This window comes from Motacilla alba, chromosome 7 (assembly GCF_015832195.1).
Source record: "Motacilla alba alba isolate MOTALB_02 chromosome 7, Motacilla_alba_V1.0_pri, whole genome shotgun sequence".
Lineage (NCBI taxonomy): Eukaryota > Metazoa > Chordata > Aves > Passeriformes > Motacillidae > Motacilla > Motacilla alba.
Genome location: NC_052022.1, coordinates 18,966,404 through 18,987,087, shown reverse-complemented (window position 1 = coordinate 18,987,087; position 20,684 = coordinate 18,966,404). Strand labels below are relative to the sequence as shown.

Here is a 20,684-nt window from a genome sequence, read left to right as displayed (position 1 = left end):
TTGCATATGTTACACATAATGCCAGCTGCAATGAATGAAACTTTGTGTGTGCTGAGCATGGTGTGAGTAATTTTCAGCTGATAATATATGTGGTGAGTTTTGTTGTTTTTTGTAACTTGTGTGTGAATTCTTCATTCCAAGTTATTTGCTGAGCAATACCATATTTCACCTCCTTGTTATGAGGTGGTACTGAATAGAGATGGCCTGAATTTATCAAAGATTTTTCATGACATTTCGTAAACATTCATATTCAAAATACATATAAGCATGTTATAAAACTTGAATAACTTATGTACTTGATCTCCTGAGTGGGACCTTAGTGAGTATTGACTGTGATGAGTAAATTGTATTCTGTTGTATGTCCAGTCAACAGAAAATTGATTGCATTCTTTTATTGGACTAAATTCCTCTTTTCTACACCATTAAAAATCTGTTAGAATCTTCTTTCTATATGTACTGCAGCAAAAAGTAAAGCTTCCCCTTAAAAAGCTGCTTTTGTGTTACTTGTTTTCAGGTAAATAGTGCACTGACTGATGTTGAAATATGCTGCTTATTGACACTTTTAGCATTCATTATAATTATATATTGCTATTCAAGGTGTTTAATGGAGAATCCATTAATACTAATGAGAGGCATTGCCTTGCTTTGAAGTTAAAAGTTAAGATATTCATGCTTTTCTCATATATTTTCAAGATAGTTTTTCATACATTTCCCCTGTCTTATTTCATCTATGGATTTACTTAATTTTTAAATTGTGTTACATATTTTGTGGGCTATTTTAAGAAGTGTAAAGAAATGGGTTATTCTGAAATAATTTAAAGAAATGCCATTTGGTGGATGAAAATATATTTCAGTGTGTGGGTTTGTTTCTAAGGCCAATGAAACTTTGATGTTCTTACCTGTCTAAATTCTGCTATTACACCGTTAGTAAGCTATTTGGGAATTGCACACGTACTATAAAATACACTTGTCAAAGTAGGTATATAATTTCAGTGCAAATGTATGCTGCTTAATTTATTAACAAGGCTCTAAATAGAGACAGTTGTAGGGTGTCAAAAGAAGAATAAAAGTATGTTTGTAGTTATTCATTTCTTAGAGCCTGCCTGAGTCTTGTCTCAGAGGCTGGGGTGTGAATTGTTAAGCAGCTTATAATAGTTTATTACTGTCCTTTTACACACAGATGCAAGAATGGATATGTGCAATAGATGATAATATACAAAATCTGAGATTTGACTCCAGATTCTTTCAGTTGGCATAATGTCCTTATGAAAAAGAGCCTGAAGTTTGTAAACCAGTAGTCAAAGTGAGAATGAAAAATCAGTCATTAAAAATCCTCTCACAGTTAATATCCCACAGTTTAACCTGTAAATCAGCAGATCACTTTGTCAAAAAATAACCAAACTCAACCTAAATTTTAAAAAAGGTATTTACATCTGTAAAAAGCTTAACATCTAAGGTGTTTCTTGCTGGACATGTCATTCCAAATTCTGTGCATTTCTTCTGGTGTTATCTGGTGCACTGTGATCACCCTGCGGTACCTGCACAAGCTGTAGGCCATTTTCCAGTGATTGAAGCCACTGTTTTGGAAGGGGTGAATGCCCAGCTTCCGAAGGCAGAGTCCAACATACACATCCTCAAGATGTAGAAGTCTGGTATGAAGGGAGGTTTTGTAAATCAGTTCTGCTACATCAGCTGAAAAAATGTAGCCAGTGCCTGAACAGAAAGGTGGGTAATTGCTGTCGGGATACAAATCTCTGGGCATGTACCACTTACTGCGAACATCTCTTATTGGTCCTCCATTTATAACGTAACCTGTGAAGTACCTTCTCCTTGGCTTGGTGTTAGGTTTGAGCAGCTTATAAATAAGATTGTCCATATTTACAAAAATATCACTGTCTGTCTTCATGACGTACTTCGCTTTTGAACAGAATGTTGCTACCCACCTCATCCCCATCAGTGTTTTCAGAGTGAGGTTATGGTAAGAGTCGATAAAATCTTCCACAATAATGTCATGAAAAATTTGGCTTTCTTGCTCTACCATTTGATTTAACACAGGATCTGTGTTTTTTCCAAGAAGAAATAGTGTGGAGATTTTAATTCCTTTGAAGTTGTTTTCATCACCCCACGTTTCTCGAATGGCTTGCCTTGCATCAAACTCTTTGTGAGTCGTACTGATAAGAATGACCAAGAATGGGGCGCTCTTCTCACATTTGTTGGGTTCATTGATAAGGAAGTCAAAGGAATGCGGATTTATAGGTCGAGTTCTTATGTTGCCAAAGGAAACGTTTTTTCTGGCTATGGATATGCTACTGACCTGTCTGTGGCCCGTGTAGGAAGAAGTAGGACGAGTAATACTTAAGTACCAAAGAGCACTTGCCCAACAAACTACTGTCAAAATGTATAAACATGAGACCTTTGAAGCCATTGTTCCTCTAGCTCTTCTATTCCATGTGATGAACCGATAGCCTTTGTACCGTGAGTGCACCTGTGTCCTGGAGAGGCAGCATATTATTAATGAAACTTGAAAGTTCGATATAGAAAAGTAACTCTGTAATCATTCATGGATCTCAAATAGGAGCTATTAACCCTGATGATACTCAGCTTTTCTTCTTTTACTAGCAGCGGCTTCCATTTCTTGGAATTTTCTGTTATTTCTGAAAAATATGAAGAAAAATTTTCCATTGCGAGATCATAAAAGCCTAGGGCATGAAAAATGAGCTTATATATGGTCGGCCATCAATAAGATAAGTGTCTTAATGCATTTCTCAGATATTCCTTTTTTCTCTCATGAGGTACCAAAATGCAATGTAGTGTACTGGAATAGAGCAGTGTAACTGAAGTAATGCCTTTATGACTGGTAATTTCTCACAGATGGTTTTATATAAAAGCAGATCGGCATGCATAGTGTGTTGACCATTTAGATAATTTTAAAGGTATATGAAAATGATTTTATGGTTTCTAGCATTTTCTTGCTTCTTAGCATTTCTTTTGGCCAGTCTTTCAAAATGTGCTGTGGAACATTTTAAAATTATTTAAAGAATGAAAAATAGTGTACTTTGTTCTAGGATCAGCAGCATCTGTGGCAGCTGTGCACACAAATACAAATCTAGTTTGGTCTAAATGTTAATGTGTGTCCTGCTAACAAGAGCACACTTTGGTGGAAATCAGACAGAATGGAACTGATTGGGAAAGGTGCAGAAAAGAGAGAGAGAGATATGTATGCTGTCTTACCCATGCAAAGATCAGCGCTCGAGTAGACTCCATTAAAGTCTAAAAATAAATTAACACAGTTCAGTTATTTGTATTGGTTTCCTTCTCCTCTCCCCCCAAACCAGTCTTTCCATGAGCAAACATAATTTGTGGACCATGTAAGATCAATCATGATGGCAGCCTAGTAATGGTGGTACTTCACTGGCTGGTGTGCAGAGAGTTGCCTGCCTGGACAGGGTTCTGGCACTGGCAGCCCTATCTTGGGCTGTTCCAGTCTTGCCTCCAGTATCAGGTAGTTTTGAGACTTTCCTGGATCGAGGGAATGTGCCAGCCCTGAACCTTCCATTGCTCTTGGCAATTTTGCTGGGAACCAGTTCAGTTTATCATAATTTTGTGGAAATGTGACAAGCTGCCTCAAGCCTGCCAGCTCAGTGCTGACTCCTCCAAGGCACATCAGTAGCTGGAGAGTGCCTGCAGGCTCCACCTTCCTGAGTTTTACTGTTGCATTACTTCAGAGCTAAAGGATACTAGAAGCATGCGGCAAATGAGCTTTTTGCAAGAGTCTCAGAAATATTTAACATTTACTTTGGATAGAAAAAAATACGTATTCAGATGAAAAGATAGCAGCCTTGTCTTAGAAATTTCCTCTCTGATTTCACACCACTAACACGTTGCAGTCAGACCACCCCCTAGGCAGGCCATTGGAATGAAAGGACTGTTAGGTATTCTGTGCATTATTTCACACTGAGGTTTAAGAACAACAGAGAAACAACCTGAACATTTGCTAAATCTGTACAGACTGTATTCTCCTTATAAATTCTTATAGCTAGTACTGTCCTGCTAGTCTTCATTACATGCACTTTTAATTATTTAATGACCGGAACTCACATGCTGCTCTTCCCTTTCACAAACCAGGGTAATGAGAATTTTTTGCCTGTTTCAGAGCTTCATCACTTTCAATTTGTTTTGCCCCATAACTAGGGCAATTTAATTAGCTAGAGGTGGGCTGTGATCTCCTCCATTGCTTGTCACAGGACTCAGGGTTTGCAATCTTTTCCCACCAAGCAGTACCAGCAAATGTTTGGGAGCAGTGCATTTAAGTGAGACCTTTAATTGTTCCACAGGGCTGCAGAACACAACAATCTTGGCAGGGCAGACACATGTACATGCTAAATAAATATGGTTGTGATAAATTTATACACAGATGCTACTGTAATGTCCACAGAGAGGATGTATCCTGCTTTAACAACCTGCTGTGATACAGTTCTAAGAAAGGCAAAACCCCTCCCTGGTCTGGTAGGTTGGTTGTGTTTCTGGCTTTACTGTGAAGCTCTGATAATGTTCCCACTGGAAATGCCAGTGAGGAAAACCATCAAGTACAAAAAGCCTTAATATAATGAATACACTAGAGTGTAAAGTATAGAAAACTGCATTAATAAAGAAAGAAATACAGCAATCGTGGATTGGAGCTGTAGAGCGAGAGATCCGTAAGTCAGTGTGTTTAATGGACTCCAGCATTAGGGTCTCACAAGTCAGTGTAATATTCTGCATATGATGTATTATTTTAGGAAACTATATATCGCATTATCTGAAAGTGTATGGTGTTCTACATCTTTTCTTTCATAAGGATAGGTGCATTAGTTACCATGAGCACTGTGCAGATGGGAAAGGAAAATTGTAACCAATGCCTCTTACAAACTGCAAAATTACATAAAATTGCTTTTCAGTCCAGCAATGTCATGGCTGTGATATCCAATCTTGTGTGCTCTGAAAGGAATAGAAGAAACAAAAACCTTACTCCATTTTAAAAAAAGATTCTGAGCTGTTGTAGGGAATTTTTTTCTCAGTTATGAAATCTATAGGGAGCTGTGTGGGATGAATGCTTCTTATATTGTCCCTTAGATTGCTGGGTCTTGAAACAAATTTATCTTTTTCTGTTGCATATTTGGTGTTTTTTTTTTTTTTTTTTTTTTACTTTGTCTTTTAAAAAGGACAATAAGAGTTGAGATAGTTTGCTTTGGTTTGGAGTGCTCTACACCAACCCTGCCGAATTTTTGAGCAAAGTGCAGGTGAAGTGGTTAAGAGTGCACAGGCTGTAGTTTTCCTGATGAGTGAAATTTTATATTTACTTATTTTTTAGGAAGATTGAGGAGAAAAACAAAATGAGAGCTCCCTCCTACTACAGCTCTTGTGAGGTGAAAATGTAAAAATTAAAGTTCATATTCCTTCTTTACTTGAGCTTTGTGCTATACATGGGGAAGAGATTTGAAAGAAAAGAGCCTAAGCAAAATTGGCAAATCGTGTGAATACAATACCTATACAAATAACTAGTGCAAGTAGCTGAAAAGTCTTGGTCTCTAATTTAGGTGAGATTATTTTTGCCTCCAGTACTGATCTTGCTTCCTCTTTGTAGGATCACAAAGGGGTTGGATAAGTAACTATGTTGTGTATTTTTTTTGGCCACAGGGCAAATGCTCCTACAGGTTATTTCTGGTAACATTGGTCCTGCCCAGTAATTTCAATAATGTGTATTTTGTATTTGTATAAGAAAATACCTAGCTTGATTAGGCCGGGAAATGTGAACTAAGCAGTGAAATACTTACTTTGTGATGATTTAGCAGTCAAGAATTTCAGAGGTTGCCAAATTCTCTTATTAAAGATGATGCTAATTAATCAAGATCCTAAACTAGCACCGAACTCAGGCTTAGCTGCAACACAGGAATAATTCTAGGAATTTTGCAAAATTATTCACAGTATCAAAGTCTGTGAGAGCAGACCTTTTTGTTGTCATGTGTTGTGACCTGTAACAAATTTACAGCCTTGTGGGACTTTTTGTCAAGGATGTGAATTATATGGAGTGAAATCAGTGTAAAACTCATGTACTCAAATTATAGTGAACTAAAAATTTTGTGTTAATTACTCATTTGGAAAAGAGGAGGAGTAAAGTATGTGAACTAAGATCCCTATGATCAGAATAATGACTGAAAGCACTTCAGTGCCCATGTTACTGCACTTCCTTCAGCAGTTTGTCCAGAAGTTATTCAGACTATTTCTAACCTCATCAATCGTAAATATTTCAAAAGTTGCCTTCAATATTTAAGTGTGTAGAAAATTCATTTATGTATTATATTTTAGTCCATTTAGATGATGGATTCAGTATATCATCACTATAAGGAGGACTTCTTTTTTCACTTGTGCCATCATCTTCTTTAATTTGGTGTTGAAATTCGAAGACCTTCTAACCAGGAGGATATGGGATATCAGAGGGAGAGTGGAAAGCTTTTGGATTTTGTGTGTTGGAATAGACTATATCACACTTGGGGATAATTACACAGGCAAAGAAGGTGTCGTGTCCTTTCTTCTTTTGAGTGAAAGAAAGCTTTCTAGCAGGACAGTAGCAATGTTTAAGCTCTTGGATTCTTGTTTTTAAAATTGTCTTAATTCAATCTGTCCCTTTTTCTAACCTGCTAGTCATACTACAAGTAATAAAAGCCTCAAGCATTGAGGATAGGCGATGGCAAAAAGCAAATGTTTAGCATTGTGTTTCTGTACTGTGACACGAAGTTGTGCATTTGATTGCACTATTCACAGCTCGTGCTGTGCAAGCCACACAAACCAGCCAGTCAGAGCGCAGAAAGCTGTACTGTGTGACTTCTGTAAGTAATTGTCTTGATGAGGACTGTATTTGCAGCAAACCTTTTATGAGCTGACTGCACATCAAGAATAATCCTCCAGATAAGGAGCACGTTTGAGAATCTTGTTAACTGTTCATGGGCAATTTTCAGGCAGATGCCAAATGAGTGCAGCTAACGTCACTCATCTAGGGCAATATTTTGCCAATATTTTGGAATGCTGCTGTCTCTGTGAGAGGCTGTTGATGTTTCTTTCAAGAAAGCCTGTCCTATGTAAGTGCAGTTGCAATAATGAGTCTAGATCACAGTGGATGCCCCTGATAGAAGGCACAGCTCTTGAAGCCTGGCTGGTTGCCATAATCCATGCGGTGCTACTACTGCTGAGGGAGGTGCTGAGTGCAGCAGGCAGGATGCTGACTGAGTCCTGGGGAGGACCCTGGGTGAGAAGCCAAGGGAGATCACAGCTGCTTGTCCTGACACCCAGGAGTCTGTTAGGCAGAACACAACTGAGTCAAATTAACACTGTGCATCTCTGCTAAAATGTACCTTTTCCTTTCCCTGGAAAAAAGAGGGAATGCAGCTGCTAAATTATTTAGTAAATGTAGCAAACTCTTCTCATTTTCCCTGAAGAGACATTTTTGTAAGCTTTCTATGATCATGGATTTCATCTGTGTATAGACCAAGATGCTGAAATGTCTTCACCAGTTATGAAATCTGTAAATTACCTAAGGAAAAGTTTGTGATTATTACTAAATCTTGTTGAGAAAATAATTATACTGAACACTAAGAACTTATCTACATGGAAATCTGGGGATCTGCTATGTTCTAGGCTGTATGTTTTCATAGTTTCTGGGGGAAATTTTGGACAGATGGCGCAGGTGATTTAGCAGAAGATTGCAACCTCCTTTCTGGGAGCTTCATTTAAAGTTTCCTAAATATTCTAAATGCTTATTCTGCCTGGGTGTAATGCATCTGAAACCAAATCAATGCTGCAAAGGAAGACTTTCTTCTCTATAACACTGTGGAAAGGGGCTGTAACATATGCAGAAGCCACAGTCTTGGGCTGAACAAAGGAATGTACAAACGTTCATTTCAGGTCTGTGTTTTTTAGAAAAATTAATTCTTCTGTTAGTAAGGTTCTTAGCTGTCATATGTTAAAAGAGGCTGGCTTCCCTTGTCTTCCTTAAAGACAATGAGGACAAATATTTTCTGGATCACTCCTGTTCACAAATATATTGCTTTACCCTAGGCAGCACCTGCATGTGAAAGCAAGTATTTGCACAAGTACATATTTCATAGTAACAGTTCTCTTTTAATGAATGCTGATTTTCACATGTTTTTTATTGAAGTTCATCACTAAATTGAAGAATTGATCTCTGGAAATAAATGTAGTATTTATAAATTGTTTTTCCATATTTACTGCCTGCTTGTAATGTGAACTAAGAGGAAGAATGTACTGTCCATTGAGGAATCTAACCAAAGGCTTCTATAGGGGAAATGCAAGTTATAGAATTTTCAGCAAAAGTTCCTGTCCTACTGAAACTTCCCTAGTCTTTTAAGAACTGATGTAGTCTTTTAAGAGTTAAATGTTGTCTACATGAAAGTAAATCTGCCTGAGTGGCTTTTCTGTATTTTCCACTGCACATTTTTTCAATGAATCTATCTCTATAAAACCAGGATTTTCTCTTTGTTTTGAAGAAGTGCTGAAACAGCCCACATAAAACAACTAAAGGGCAATTTAATTGCTTTCTTCCTCATGTTTAAGAACAAATCATGTAACTCTTTTTGGCAGCTGGTTCGTCATGATTGAGATCCCCCAGTTTATTGGGGCTCTCCTGGTCAGGGCTTTCTGAAAGCATTGCCTTAAGCCCGGCAGTTGGAGCTGTTTGGGCTGTCCCAGGCGGGCAGGGCTGGCTGTGCCCCGTCCTGTGCCCCCTGCCCTCCGCTGCTCCACGTTCCGGGGACTCTGCTCCACACGGCTCCAGCTGCCACCCCCAGCACCTGCAGCTCTGCCTGGCTTCCCAAGAGAGTTACCTTGCAGAGAAGGGACAAGCCTGTTGGGAAAGGGACTCCCTTGCTCTTTGACTGAAAAGTGGAATTATTGCCTTGGATATTTGCCTTAAATACCTGGAGTGGTGCTTTTCTGCGGAAGTGTTGGTGTGGCCACCAGCCAGTGTAGGTGCTCACAGGCCCACTGACCTCAGCACAGCTCAGGGCCAGCACTTCTGGCTCTTGGCTGTACATAATTGCCTTAGAACAAAGAAACAGGTTTCTTTTCACTTTGTCATAACTAAATGATAGATGAGGTTTTTCTCAAACCTAAATCAAAACCTACTTTTATTGAGGATTGAACAAGAAAAAAATTCTGCTGCAGAAGAGAGGGCATTGTTTTTGCAAAGCTGTTAACATTTGAGAGCAAGCTAGCATCAGACTCAGCTAGTACATATGGAGCATTTCACAGACATGACCCCAGACTATTTGTCAGCATTTAGTTTTCTGAAGCTTGCAGTTGAATAGATGGCTGGGCAATGTTACACTCAAACATTCACAGGAGGCCATATCTCTTGTGGCATGATTTTGAAACGGGCTCATAATAACTGGAGTTTCTTGGATGAATCAAATAAAGGAGTGCATGCTGTAGTTATTTGGTAAATATATATCCTGGTGAATCCATGGGAGTAAAACTGTCCTCATTCTTCTATGATATTTCAAAAGTGCAGCAACTTGTGTTCTTAGATGAGGTTTGAAAAATATTGTTTGTGATCATGAATCATAAGGCTGCCACCTTAGCTGAAGTGAAAACCCATTCTGGGTTATCAACTATGCCTACCTAGTTCACCCTCTTGCTCCAAAAAGTGTTTCTTTATTTTTCCACTGTATCTCCTCTATGAAAATTGTGAAAAATGCATATTAATATCAATGAAAGAAACTTGGGTGTCTCTATAGTAAAGGTAACCAGTTAACAGCTTGTCCGTTTGTGCTCAGATCAGAATTTAACCTGGCTCCTGCGAGAATTGTTAAAAGCAAAAATTGAGGAAGTTTTCTTGCAAAGTGTTATTGATGAATATTTTGTAAGAATTTCTTTATTAATAACTCTTATCTCCCAGCTGGGCAGAATATGGCTGATAATCTTAGGTATTTCTTTTGTCTCTGGGCATTTTTAATTAGGGGTATTCACAGTCAGTGGGAACTAGGAAAATAGCTAAACAAACTTCTTCCTAATGTTTGTCCATGTGCGTTTGTCTGTCTGTCACTAAATGTAATGGGCCATTTCTGTGGCCTCATTATGCTGATAGCACATTTTGCTTTCTCTTTATCCTACTGTGTTTAAGGAAGCGTAACCAGAACTGCCCAGAATAATTGGAAACTCTTCAGATGGCTTCTCCACCTGTAATTGCATGGTCTGTAGTGGGTCTGCTGTAGGTACAAATGTAGACTCGTTGGTCCATTACTGAAGGATTTCTCAAAACAAAGGCAAAGAACTGTTATGTTAAAGATGACCTCAAGTATATTCAGGATTAAAAAAGCAGGGAAAAGAGTCTTGCTCCTCTGTACTGACTCTTACTGAAACTCTGCTGTGGCACAGGTTAAGTGCATGATTACAGGACTGCTCCAGAGAGGATTGTGCAGCAAGTTGTGCACAGTGTTGCTCAGTGTTTTCTGTTCCCACTCCTGGCCCTGCACAGCAAGCCTCAAGAGTCACACCATGTGCCTGACACCATTGTCCAAGTGTTTCTTCAACTCAGTCAGGCTTGGTGCTGTTAACACTTCCCCGGGGAGTCTGTTCCAATGCTCAAGCACCCTCTAGGTAAAAAACCTTTTCTTGATATCTAAACCTCCCCTGACTCAGCTTCATGCCATTCCCTTGGGTCCTGTCACTGGTCCCGAGAGCGAGGAGACTGATGTTTGCTCCTCCAGTTCCCCTTGTGAGGGTGTTGAAGACCACAGGGAGGTTTCTCTGCTTTTGTGTCTTGTGCCTTGATTCTGCCTTGATTCTGATGCAGCTCAACAGACAAAATTCTCTTTTTATTACCCACTTTTCTTTCGGATGTGTTGGCTCCTGCTAGGATAGGAATGTAGTGCACTACTGATAGAAATCAACTTTGTGAAGCAATAAACAGAAAATATGTTCTGTCACTATGCCCAAGGGAATCATATCAAACCTTAGTTATCCGTGTGTTCGAGGCCAAGCCTTAAGGAAAAAGAGGGTACATGAATATACAGTGTAAAAATATAGATTGCCTTCTTCACTCTCCATCTGTGGACCTTCAAGAGCTCTATAAACACAAGCTCACTGAGCAGCTGTATACCCCAAGGAGGCAGATAACACAGTAATAAAATATGCCAAGCAATTTAAGGGTCCAAATCTTGATACATACCACAAGGTTGTAAGAATTAAATAGAGTAGTTTTAACAGAGACACATTCTTCTGGGAGACTTTTTCTTATAGAAGCAGCATAAGATCAAACACCCCTTTTGATCATTTTTCAGACTTTGGAGGTTCTTAGTCTTTGAGCAGAATCAGAAGAGATTGCTATATAAATAATGTGAACTAAGACCTCTGGAGGAAGGTGTTAGGCTCATAAGGTGGCTGGAAACAACAGGGATTCTCCTGAGCTTGTTTTAACTCTTGTGTAGTGCTCCATCAGCATCCTAAAACCTTTTCTCACTTTTAGCAGTCTCCTTTCAGCATTATTTTAATCTGAAAAATCTCTTGAACAAAAGAGATTTTAAAGCAGTCTGCAATTTTTTTGTTCCATTTATTTCCTGGCTACTCTGATATCAAAGGCAGTATGAAGCAAAAGTGAAAAGAAATGCAGTAAAGCAGCTGTAGGACCAACTACTGTGGATCATAGAGGAACCCTGCTTTGCTGTGTGACCAAGTGCTCAACGTGGGACTCCCTTCCATGACACAGCCAGGGTATGTCTCCCCTGGCCCTCTGTCTGTCCATCAGGGAAGAAGGTATGCTCAGATTCATTTTCCTCATGTGGAAAAAGGGCAGGGAAAATGAAAATTGATGCAAACATGAGTAATACCTTTTCCTGCTGCTTGGGAGAAAAGGAATGACTTCCTGACACTCTCAGGAAAGTGGGGCAAGAGCTGCTGGAGAGGCAGGTGGTGACTGGCTAAGCCCTCTTGGGTACACAGGAAGACAGGGAATCCTGCCTGGATTGCAGAGTGAAGCCTCCCCATAGGGAGTGGTTCAAGGGGAGAGGAAGACAAATGATCTAAGTGTGCAAAATTTCAATTTATTCTTTAAAAACCGTTCTTGCTAGAAGTAATGAAGAGTAATGCCACAAAAAAAAGGGATGTAAATAATTTCTTGTTTGTCCCTTGTGTATGTGGTAACAACATAACCAAAAGCTACCCCAGTACTTTTAATGAGAATTTCACTGCTTTGTTATTCTTTCTCACTCTTCCTTTGTGCTTTTCTTTGAAAAAAAAAAAACAATTTCTCTGTCTGTATAGCTCAGTGTGTGTGTGCTTTGCAAAGATGCTGCCATCTGCCATTTACTTTCCTTTCTGAACTGTGATCTTAGACATATATTTCAGGGAAAAGGAAGTCAAGTGGTTGAGTTTATTTTCCTTTTGTGTGAAGAACAATGCAAATAATTCCAGAGCCAGGCAGTAAGGCTGCCTGAAATGCCAACTGCAGATCTCCTTTTCAGCGAGGCATTAATTCATTCTGTGAAAAATATGCTGGGTAAAAAACTCCATTTCAATTCCTCCTCCTGTGCACTGGCTGGATCAATTAAACCCCATATAGCAAATTTTTGAGATAAAGTCAAATAATTTTGTACATTTTCTAACCCTTATTCCAGATCATTTTTCTCTCAGCCTCTTGCTACAGGTGCCTTTTGCAGCAGACAGGGGAGCAGTGGTGGATGCTGCTGGACACATGGCAGGGCCAAGGCTGCCTGTCCTTGGGTCACCCCACACTGCCACGATGCAGTCTCTCACCTCCAGCCAGGGACATGGCCCTCTCAGAACTCAGGAACCCCTCGCTCACTGGGGGTGAGGGGGATTAATGGTCCCCTCCTTTGTAGGGAAAGTGAGAGCTTGAGAGAGGGGCTCATCTTGCTCCTCTCAACTGCTTGTGCCTTGTTTTTGGAGGTGAGTGCTTCAGGAGGTGATAAAAAACCTACATGAGATCAAGATGGAAACCATTTCTTTGCATCTGGGAAACTAGAGACAGTGTGTCTGTAAGCTGGCACTGCCACAAAAATATCCATGCATTCATTAATGCTTCATGATGATTTTTAGTCTGATCAGTTCCCTGGTCAAATGTGTCTCATGGTTGCACAAAAGCCTGGATCAGCACATCCAAGGGACATTGTCACTTTAAAATGAGAGGACAAGGCAAAATGGGCCAGACCTGTTTTCATGACCACACTCCTGCCTTAAATGATTATTAGAGAGCTGAGGGCTCCCCTTATTCCATTGGGAACTGTAGCAATAGCCCCGAGATTTCCTTACACAAGAGTAAGACCAAGCACTCAGCTATTTCCTCCTTTTACATCAATTGCAAACAAGTAAAAATCAAAAAGCTTTTGCCTGCCTATCAAATATTTATGTTTAAATTTCAGTAGTTACTGGAAAGTTTTGGAAAACAATTCAAGGACTTGTCAAAAATTAAGGAAAATTCTCTCTCTTTAATTTTTTTTTTTTCACAATACCAAATAAATCATTGGATCCTTTAACTCTCCTGAGATCGCTCTGAAGTTAAACTGGAAACCTAACTGGATTTTAACAGGAAATCTGATCGTGCATCTAGCAGCTTTAAGTGGCATGAATAGAATAGCATTTGAGAATGTGCTGCTATTTTGAAGATGGATGTGATTTTCTGATTTTGACAGAAAATGAAAACATAGTGAGAGGCTGTCACAAGCTTCTGATTCAGCCAGATTCTTCTTAGAAGCCAAAGACAGCTTGGCTGAGGTAGGCTATTCTCCCACACATGTCTTTGCCAAAACAGAGTGTGTGCCGAGGCTTTTTTTGCTGTTGTTTTTTTCCTCCAGATGGTGTAAGAAGGGCTAGACTGCTGGTTGCTTGCCAAGGGTTGTACAATATTGTGGCAAAATGCAATCCCAAGCTGCAGTTTTGAAGGTAGCATATCAATCACTTACTCATCAGGTTCCGATAGTTCTTGAATGTGGGGTCAAACCTTTGTCATTGGGCCAAGGCTATTAACAAGTTTAGTCCAAATGTTTTGAGAGCGATAAAATTTGGTATGGTTTTCTCTCCAAATGTTGATTAAAGTGTCCACTGCTAGGAAGGTAAGAGCCAATATGCAGCTAATCCTTTTTAAAAATCTCTGTCTCAAACCTAAATTGCTAAATCCCTCAGGTCAGCTAAAAATAATAAAGCTTTGGGTATGCCTGTGATTTTTCTCTATATACATCCATAGTAAAAGCCAGAAGTTACTTGGTGTCACAAATTATTTACCTTTATATGGTTATGGTTTGAAACAGATTGAGTTTTTGAAGTTTTAGAAAATTTCTTGCACTTAAATGAAGTTATAATAATAAGTAGTGCTAAAGATGAGGATTTTTTACTAAAAGGTGTGCAGTTTTTCACCAGATTGATATGTACATCTTTCTCCTGTTGGCATGTGTTTTCAAAATAAACCTGGTATTAATTGCACCTTCACTGGGTAACACAGTGGCAGAATGATCCACCTTCTGGCTGTCAGGGCTTTGAGTAGGATTAAACACTTCCAGGAGCGAAGTTACCCCCTGAGAGTAGGGCATACACGCTATTTAGTCACGGTACTTGAGAAAAGTTCCAATCTAGGCAGGGTTAATGACCAAAACAGTCGAGGAGGTCAGTCTGTCTTGTCATCTTTCAGGTGTAACTTTATTTCACATAAACTGTTCTTGTTCTAGGTGTTCACTCGACCTTGCAGCAATGCAAGATGCCCAAACTAATGGTGACTTAAAATAAGTGCACTGGCATTTATGATCATAAAAGCAATTTTATTATGGCAATATGCTGCCATTTTAATAAACTACTACAGGTTGTCTCTCCCTTGTAGCAGGAGAGGGCAGGGTTGGTGTTGGATAACATTTTTTTAAAGACTTCAGAATGACAGCATGCATGAAAAACACTCATAAGAAGACTGCTTTGCTGTGAGTTATGAAACATAGGAAAAAGTTCTCCAGAAACCAAGTTTTTAAAAGTGACTTGACAAGTAAGCTTGGTCTCTAATTTAGGCTGTTTGGAAGAAGCATGGATGAGATTCGTAGTGTCTTAGTGATATGACAACAGAAAAATCTGCAGTCACTATTTAGGTGCCCAGTACACTGTATTTGGACCACCAAACGTTTTTTCTTCCTCGAGCAATAACAGATTATCATTGTGGCTGGCAGGAAATAACCTGTAAATTATATCTATATCTAGCACATATGGAAGAAAAGCCATCAGATAGTATCATACATGAAAAATCAGTTGCCTTGCTCTAGTAACTAAAAGTTTAGGCATAACATTTTTTAATTTGAGAAATGATGAAACCAGCAGTAACAAGAAAAACATTGCTAGTTTCCAAAAGTAGATATATTAGATTGAGAGGTAGGTCATTTGTCAGCCACCCCTGTAGATAAAAATGACAAAGACATTTGCTCAGTATCACTGAGCCACAGACTGCAGCACAGTATTCCATGTCAGTATATAAGACTACATATTCTAAGGCATCTACCTCTTTTTCTGTATGCCTCTAGAGTCACTGAAGAAGGTTTCAAATTTCAGCATGCTCCAGCATCTCAAGTTCTGGAGGGAGAGAGAGATTGCAAGGAGTTGCCTTTATACAGCTGGCATCTGTATCCTTGAATGCCGCTCATAAATTAGACTCCTATTGAATAACAGAGCCCCTAGGCACCTGCTGCTTAAAAACTGCCCTTCAGAGGGACTGAGCAATCTTCTGCAGGATGGATTAAGTGTTTTACAGTGCTTATAAGAAACCAATCTGAAAAATAGGTACCAAACCAATTAAATAACCTCTTTTGGTGGATCTCTAAGTTTTTAAAAATCTGCTGTGTGAAGTTCCTTTTGCAGTGTGTTTTAGAAATTAGTTTAGCTATAACTTTAAGTGATAGATGCAGAAAAGAAATGTAGTGGGCCATTTCAATTCTGCCTTTCTTCTTTGTTTGGCAGTTGATCTTGAGTGCCCACAGAGCCCATTAAACTCATTTTGCTATAACTTTACTGTTCACATTTCAGATTAAATGCCAGGGTATGAAGGAAAATTTTTAGGACTATCATTTTTTGTTTTAATACAGCATTGTCAGGACCCCAGACTGTAACAGCCTGCTGTGGTCTGTTATTCAATCATTTCTTCTTGCCTAGGGAAAATATTTCTGATTAGTGTAGTTACTGTCCCTTTGTTATGAGGTTTATATAAAATTCAGCAGTGTTACTGCAACTGAACTTACTAGGAGCTGTGAATGCTTGGCCCTGCCATTTTCCTGTTGGCAGTGCTCGTTTATCCCCTCTTGTCTGATAAGCTGCAAACAAGGATAACTGCTTTCCCAGAGAAGTTGTGAATCTTGGTGCTACAATGCTACAGTAAAAGATTTTTCAGTCCCAAAACAATGGTATTCTCAGCCACCCAGTTGTCCTTCAGTCTGAAAGAGATGGAGGCCGAAGACCTGGGGTGTGGGGCGATAGAATGGAAGAGAACAGAGATGGTGCAGAAGGCAATCTCACCCCTGAGGAGTTGCAGCTGTACTAATTACCAAAGATTAGGAACTGGCCTGCCCTTAATAGGCCACAGCTGTGTCCAATGAGGATGAGTGCTATAAAAAACAAACAAACAAAAAAAAAAGTGTGTTAGCTGGTCGGAGAGGGAGTTGGAGTTTGTTGGCTGTGCTGTGAGGAGCTGCCCATGAGAAATCGCTGAGAAGGTATGGAACTTTTGCAATAAGGTGACAACACTGGGATGCTTTGGAGGCTGGTCTGAGGGTGCCTGCTTGGGCTGCCCTCCTCACAGCTGGCAGTGGGGGTGGGGTCAGAAGGAGCCAGAGCCAATGCCTCATGGTTTTACCTCTCATGTTGCTTCTGGGGCAGCATCCCAGCACATCTGTGTTAAGGCCTGGGAATTTAGTTCTGTATCTTTCTATGAAATACCCAGAAGAGTCCATGGAAATGGACTTATGCAAGTGTAGGACACCCATGTGTATGTTAAACACAATTTTCAGTGTTTTTTCATGCTCTGAAATGATCTGAAACTTTCAAGGTCAATGTGTGGTAGAGGAGGTCTCGTAAGGTGTTGGTATAATTGTGATAGTATGCAGCCTAATCACATACCTTCTGTTCTCCTGCTTGATGGAAGCTTTTCCTTGATGTCCAATGGATATTAAGCAATTTCATGACAGATGAGTAAGAACAAGGTGGTTGCAGAAGTAGTCTCAGCCAGCTAAAAATGAGCATGCATCTCTTTGCTGCTCTGCTTTCTGTTTAAATGGTGCCTTTAATCATAGGAATTGCATGTGGGAAGAGATGCTTGGTTTGCACCACATATCTGACAATGTCATCTGGAGTTTTCTGTTACAGCCAAGACTTTACCTGAACAATGTTGTATTTTGTATCCCACCTAATGCATAAGAAAGGACCTTCAGGGAGCAAACCAGTCCAGGTTCACATCCATTGCTGATGTCACCTAAGACTAACAGCTTGCATGCAGCTTGGAGCGCAGTACTTTCTGGGTGGCTTAAGAGAGGGGTTTTGGCCAAGTGTGGTTGTCTTTCCTCTTATTTTTGTGAGGTTATTGCAGTCTGCCTGGGCCTCACAGTGTTAATAGCATTTACATAAACCCTGTTGGCAGCTGTTGCTTGAGGAGAGATTCTTCTTTTTTGCTGCTCATTTATTGTATCTGCTTGAAGACTATGTGCCCATACAGATACAGCTTCCAGTTACAGTTTTGACTTCTACATTTATAAATAAATGTCAAGCTTCTTGTGCTACTGCTGTTGCTGTCATCTTTCATCTCTAGTGGGATGGGTCTTATGACATTTGTAAGCTTTTTGTTGCTTAGCCTTCTTCTTGAAGGACACCCAAGATAGTAACAAATACTTCTGAAATGGCTCCACAATGTGTTTCTAGGATGTGTTTTGGCCTCTGTTTTGGCTGTTTTTGTTGGTTTTTTTTTAATATTTTGAATAGAGCCTAGATTTATTTGATAGATACAGTGGGAAGAAATAGAGTTATTTACTGTGAACCCTGTCTTGCCCCATGGCACCATAGCTAGCTACAGCTGTAGGCTCCAAACATCAGAAATCCAGAAAGTGTTCTGAGGAAAAGCTGATTTATCAAGGATTGTTTCAAAGTCCTGCTTATGCCTGGTTTTCTGTCTCTGGCATCTGTAATTGGCCTGGGCAATGCATGGCTGTTTGTATCTCACACCATGCCCCGCTTTATTTCTCTGGTAAAGGTTAACTGTTTAACTGATTAATTATCCAAACAGACTAGATTTAGCAGTGGCAGCTCTTGGATTTTGAGAAGATGCAGCGCATTGACTTTACAAATGTAGCATCTGGCTTTTCCTATTTTAGCATGTGATAACATTTAAAGAGCTGGCCAGGCTTCTGGAATTCTAAATACCAGATGGGAATTTTATATTCCCTCTTTACTTTATTATGCCTAGTAAATGCTGAAGGAAGTGGTGGCTGTCTCAAAAAGAGGACCAGTGCTTTTCAAATCCCAAATGACTCGGCATTTATTTCTGTTGTTACTTTTAGAATTCTCATTATCACCTCTGTTCCTTCACCACCCTAAGCCTTGTCCATGTCCAGCCTATCTGCTTATTGTTTGTAACACCTTTTTTAGGGGCAGGATGCTGCCTTCTTTTATTGTCATAGGAGCTAAACTTAAGAGAAAATGGCAGATAGGAACTGGGCTGTGGCCAGATCAAGTTTCTAATGTTCTCAAGCATTTTATTATAAACACAATTATTTTCAAATTAAATAAAGCTTTTAAAGTCTTTATTCTGCATTAGAAAAATAAAATAAAAACCAAGCAGACTGCAAGACAAACAAAAATTCTTAAATGCCAGTGGACTTCTGATGTTCTCACATACAAGTCAACTGTTTTGTGTTCTTTGTTATGCTTTACAAGCAGCAGAGAAATAAACTTTACGTAGTCAGGATAAAGTGAGTCTCAGATTCTCCTGAGAGAATCTAAGCTGCAGCAGGCATTGCATCTGCAGCTCCTGCCTGTCAACTGCTAGATCTAGTCTGCAGCAGAAAGAAAAATAACCTGTTTCTGATGAAATGGCTCTTTAGGATGGGTGGTGTCAGTAGTGGAGATGCTGAGACGTTTGCAAAAATAAACATGTGCACTCCAATATAAGAGCTCATTAGATAGTTGCAATAATTGTTGATCAGTGCAATTGTAATATTTTCTTTAATTTTTTAGCTAAAGATCTACATTCTTCCTTAATGAGGATATTGCTTATCAGAATTTTGATATAACTGGATTCCTCAATATTATATAAATTTAGATTTGAATGTGTAGATCTAGAAAATTTTGATTTAATTTTTAAATATAATAATTTTAAAGGTTTTGAAATATTATTTTCCTTATTGTAATTAGAAATGTGAGTGCTGCATAACTGGAGAAAGAGTGCCTGGTCACTTAGGATTTTCAGCTCACTATTGCATGCTCAAATCTAAGACCCTCATCTGACTTTCAAACTTTTAAATATTTGGTTTTGTCCTCTGATGTACAGAAATTCCTTCAAAAATATGATGTCATGAAAAGTGCATAATTAGCACTGAATTCCCTGTATAAAGAACAGTAATCTAGAATTTTCAGACTGTAATGCCTGTTCCTCATGATAAATCTGCTGCATAGCCATTAAGTTATTATAGCATTATATAGTTAAGCAATTAAATAAAAATGAAACTTGTGTTATCTGAGATTTTTAAATTGTAGTTTTGATGAACAACATGAAAACAGGAAAAGTGAAAGAAAAGTTTTCTATTCCTTACATTTTGCTGACCCTCATCCTTACTTTTAGCTTTTCTGCTACATATCAAAAGATCTGGCATAATAGAGGATGACAGGAAGCACATCTGACAAAACTCTCTCAAGTCTTGTTGAATAAAACATTTGGTGGAAATGGTTCTTGGCACCATCATGTTAGCATTAGAAGTGTAATGGCTTTAAAGCAAGCCTAAACATACCTTGACAAATGTCAGTTCCAGATTTTAACATTAAGATTACAGATGCTGCTGAAGACATCAAAAGAAACGTGCCCAGCAGTTGCCTATTGCGCTTGCTCACGACAATACTATTTATCTGTTAGGAGATCACCCACGCTGGTGATCTGACAATGATGATGCTGCCAATTTCTACATTATATAAAGTAGAAGCCTTGATCATTTTGACAGTCACACAGCCAAGGTTCTTGGCTTTCTCTTCTATACCAAAAGTTCCCCTTTCAGATTTCTCAAGCATAGCTGGAGGGACCAGTTTGTCTAAATTCTGAATTGAGAAATTATTTCCATTTACTTGAAAAGTAAATTTAAAAAAACCCAGCCTATAAAAGCTATTTTATTTTGCTTACTTATTTTCAATAATAACCATGCTAAATACTAGACAGATTTTGAAAGATATAACCCTGGACAGAATTCAAACTACACTAGGTTGGACCTAGATGATCTTTAGGGTATCTCTTATGTTTCTATGTTGAAGACTAATATAAGAGAGTAAATTCCAGGCAATTATTTGGACTTAGGTGCATGTTTCTTATACAGAGGTTCAGCATACAGTTTGGAAAACCATAGACATGGTATGTGCTGAAGTTGACTGCTGCTATGAACTAGTCATTGAGTTTGCATGAATTT

The 20,684-nt window shown here is 39.0% G+C and overlaps 1 protein-coding gene across 14 annotated transcripts in view; it reads right to left on the bottom strand.

Moving 5' to 3' along the window:
• Positions 1–351: 351 nt before the first annotated feature.
• The window catches only part of B3GALT1 (beta-1,3-galactosyltransferase 1), a 173,119-nt gene continuing 152,786 nt past the window's right edge, over positions 352–20,684 (bottom strand). For all 14 annotated transcript variants that reach the window (XM_038143056.1, XM_038143058.1, XM_038143050.1 and 11 more), the window contains 2 exons: positions 3,232–3,270; positions 352–2,654 (listed from right to left, as the gene is read on the bottom strand). In XM_038143056.1, coding sequence (XP_037998984.1) covers positions 1,445–2,425 — 981 coding nt within the window. In that variant the 5' untranslated portion in view covers positions 2,426–2,654; positions 3,232–3,270 and the 3' untranslated portion in view covers positions 352–1,444. The remainder of the gene's footprint in view (positions 2,655–3,231; positions 3,271–20,684) is intronic.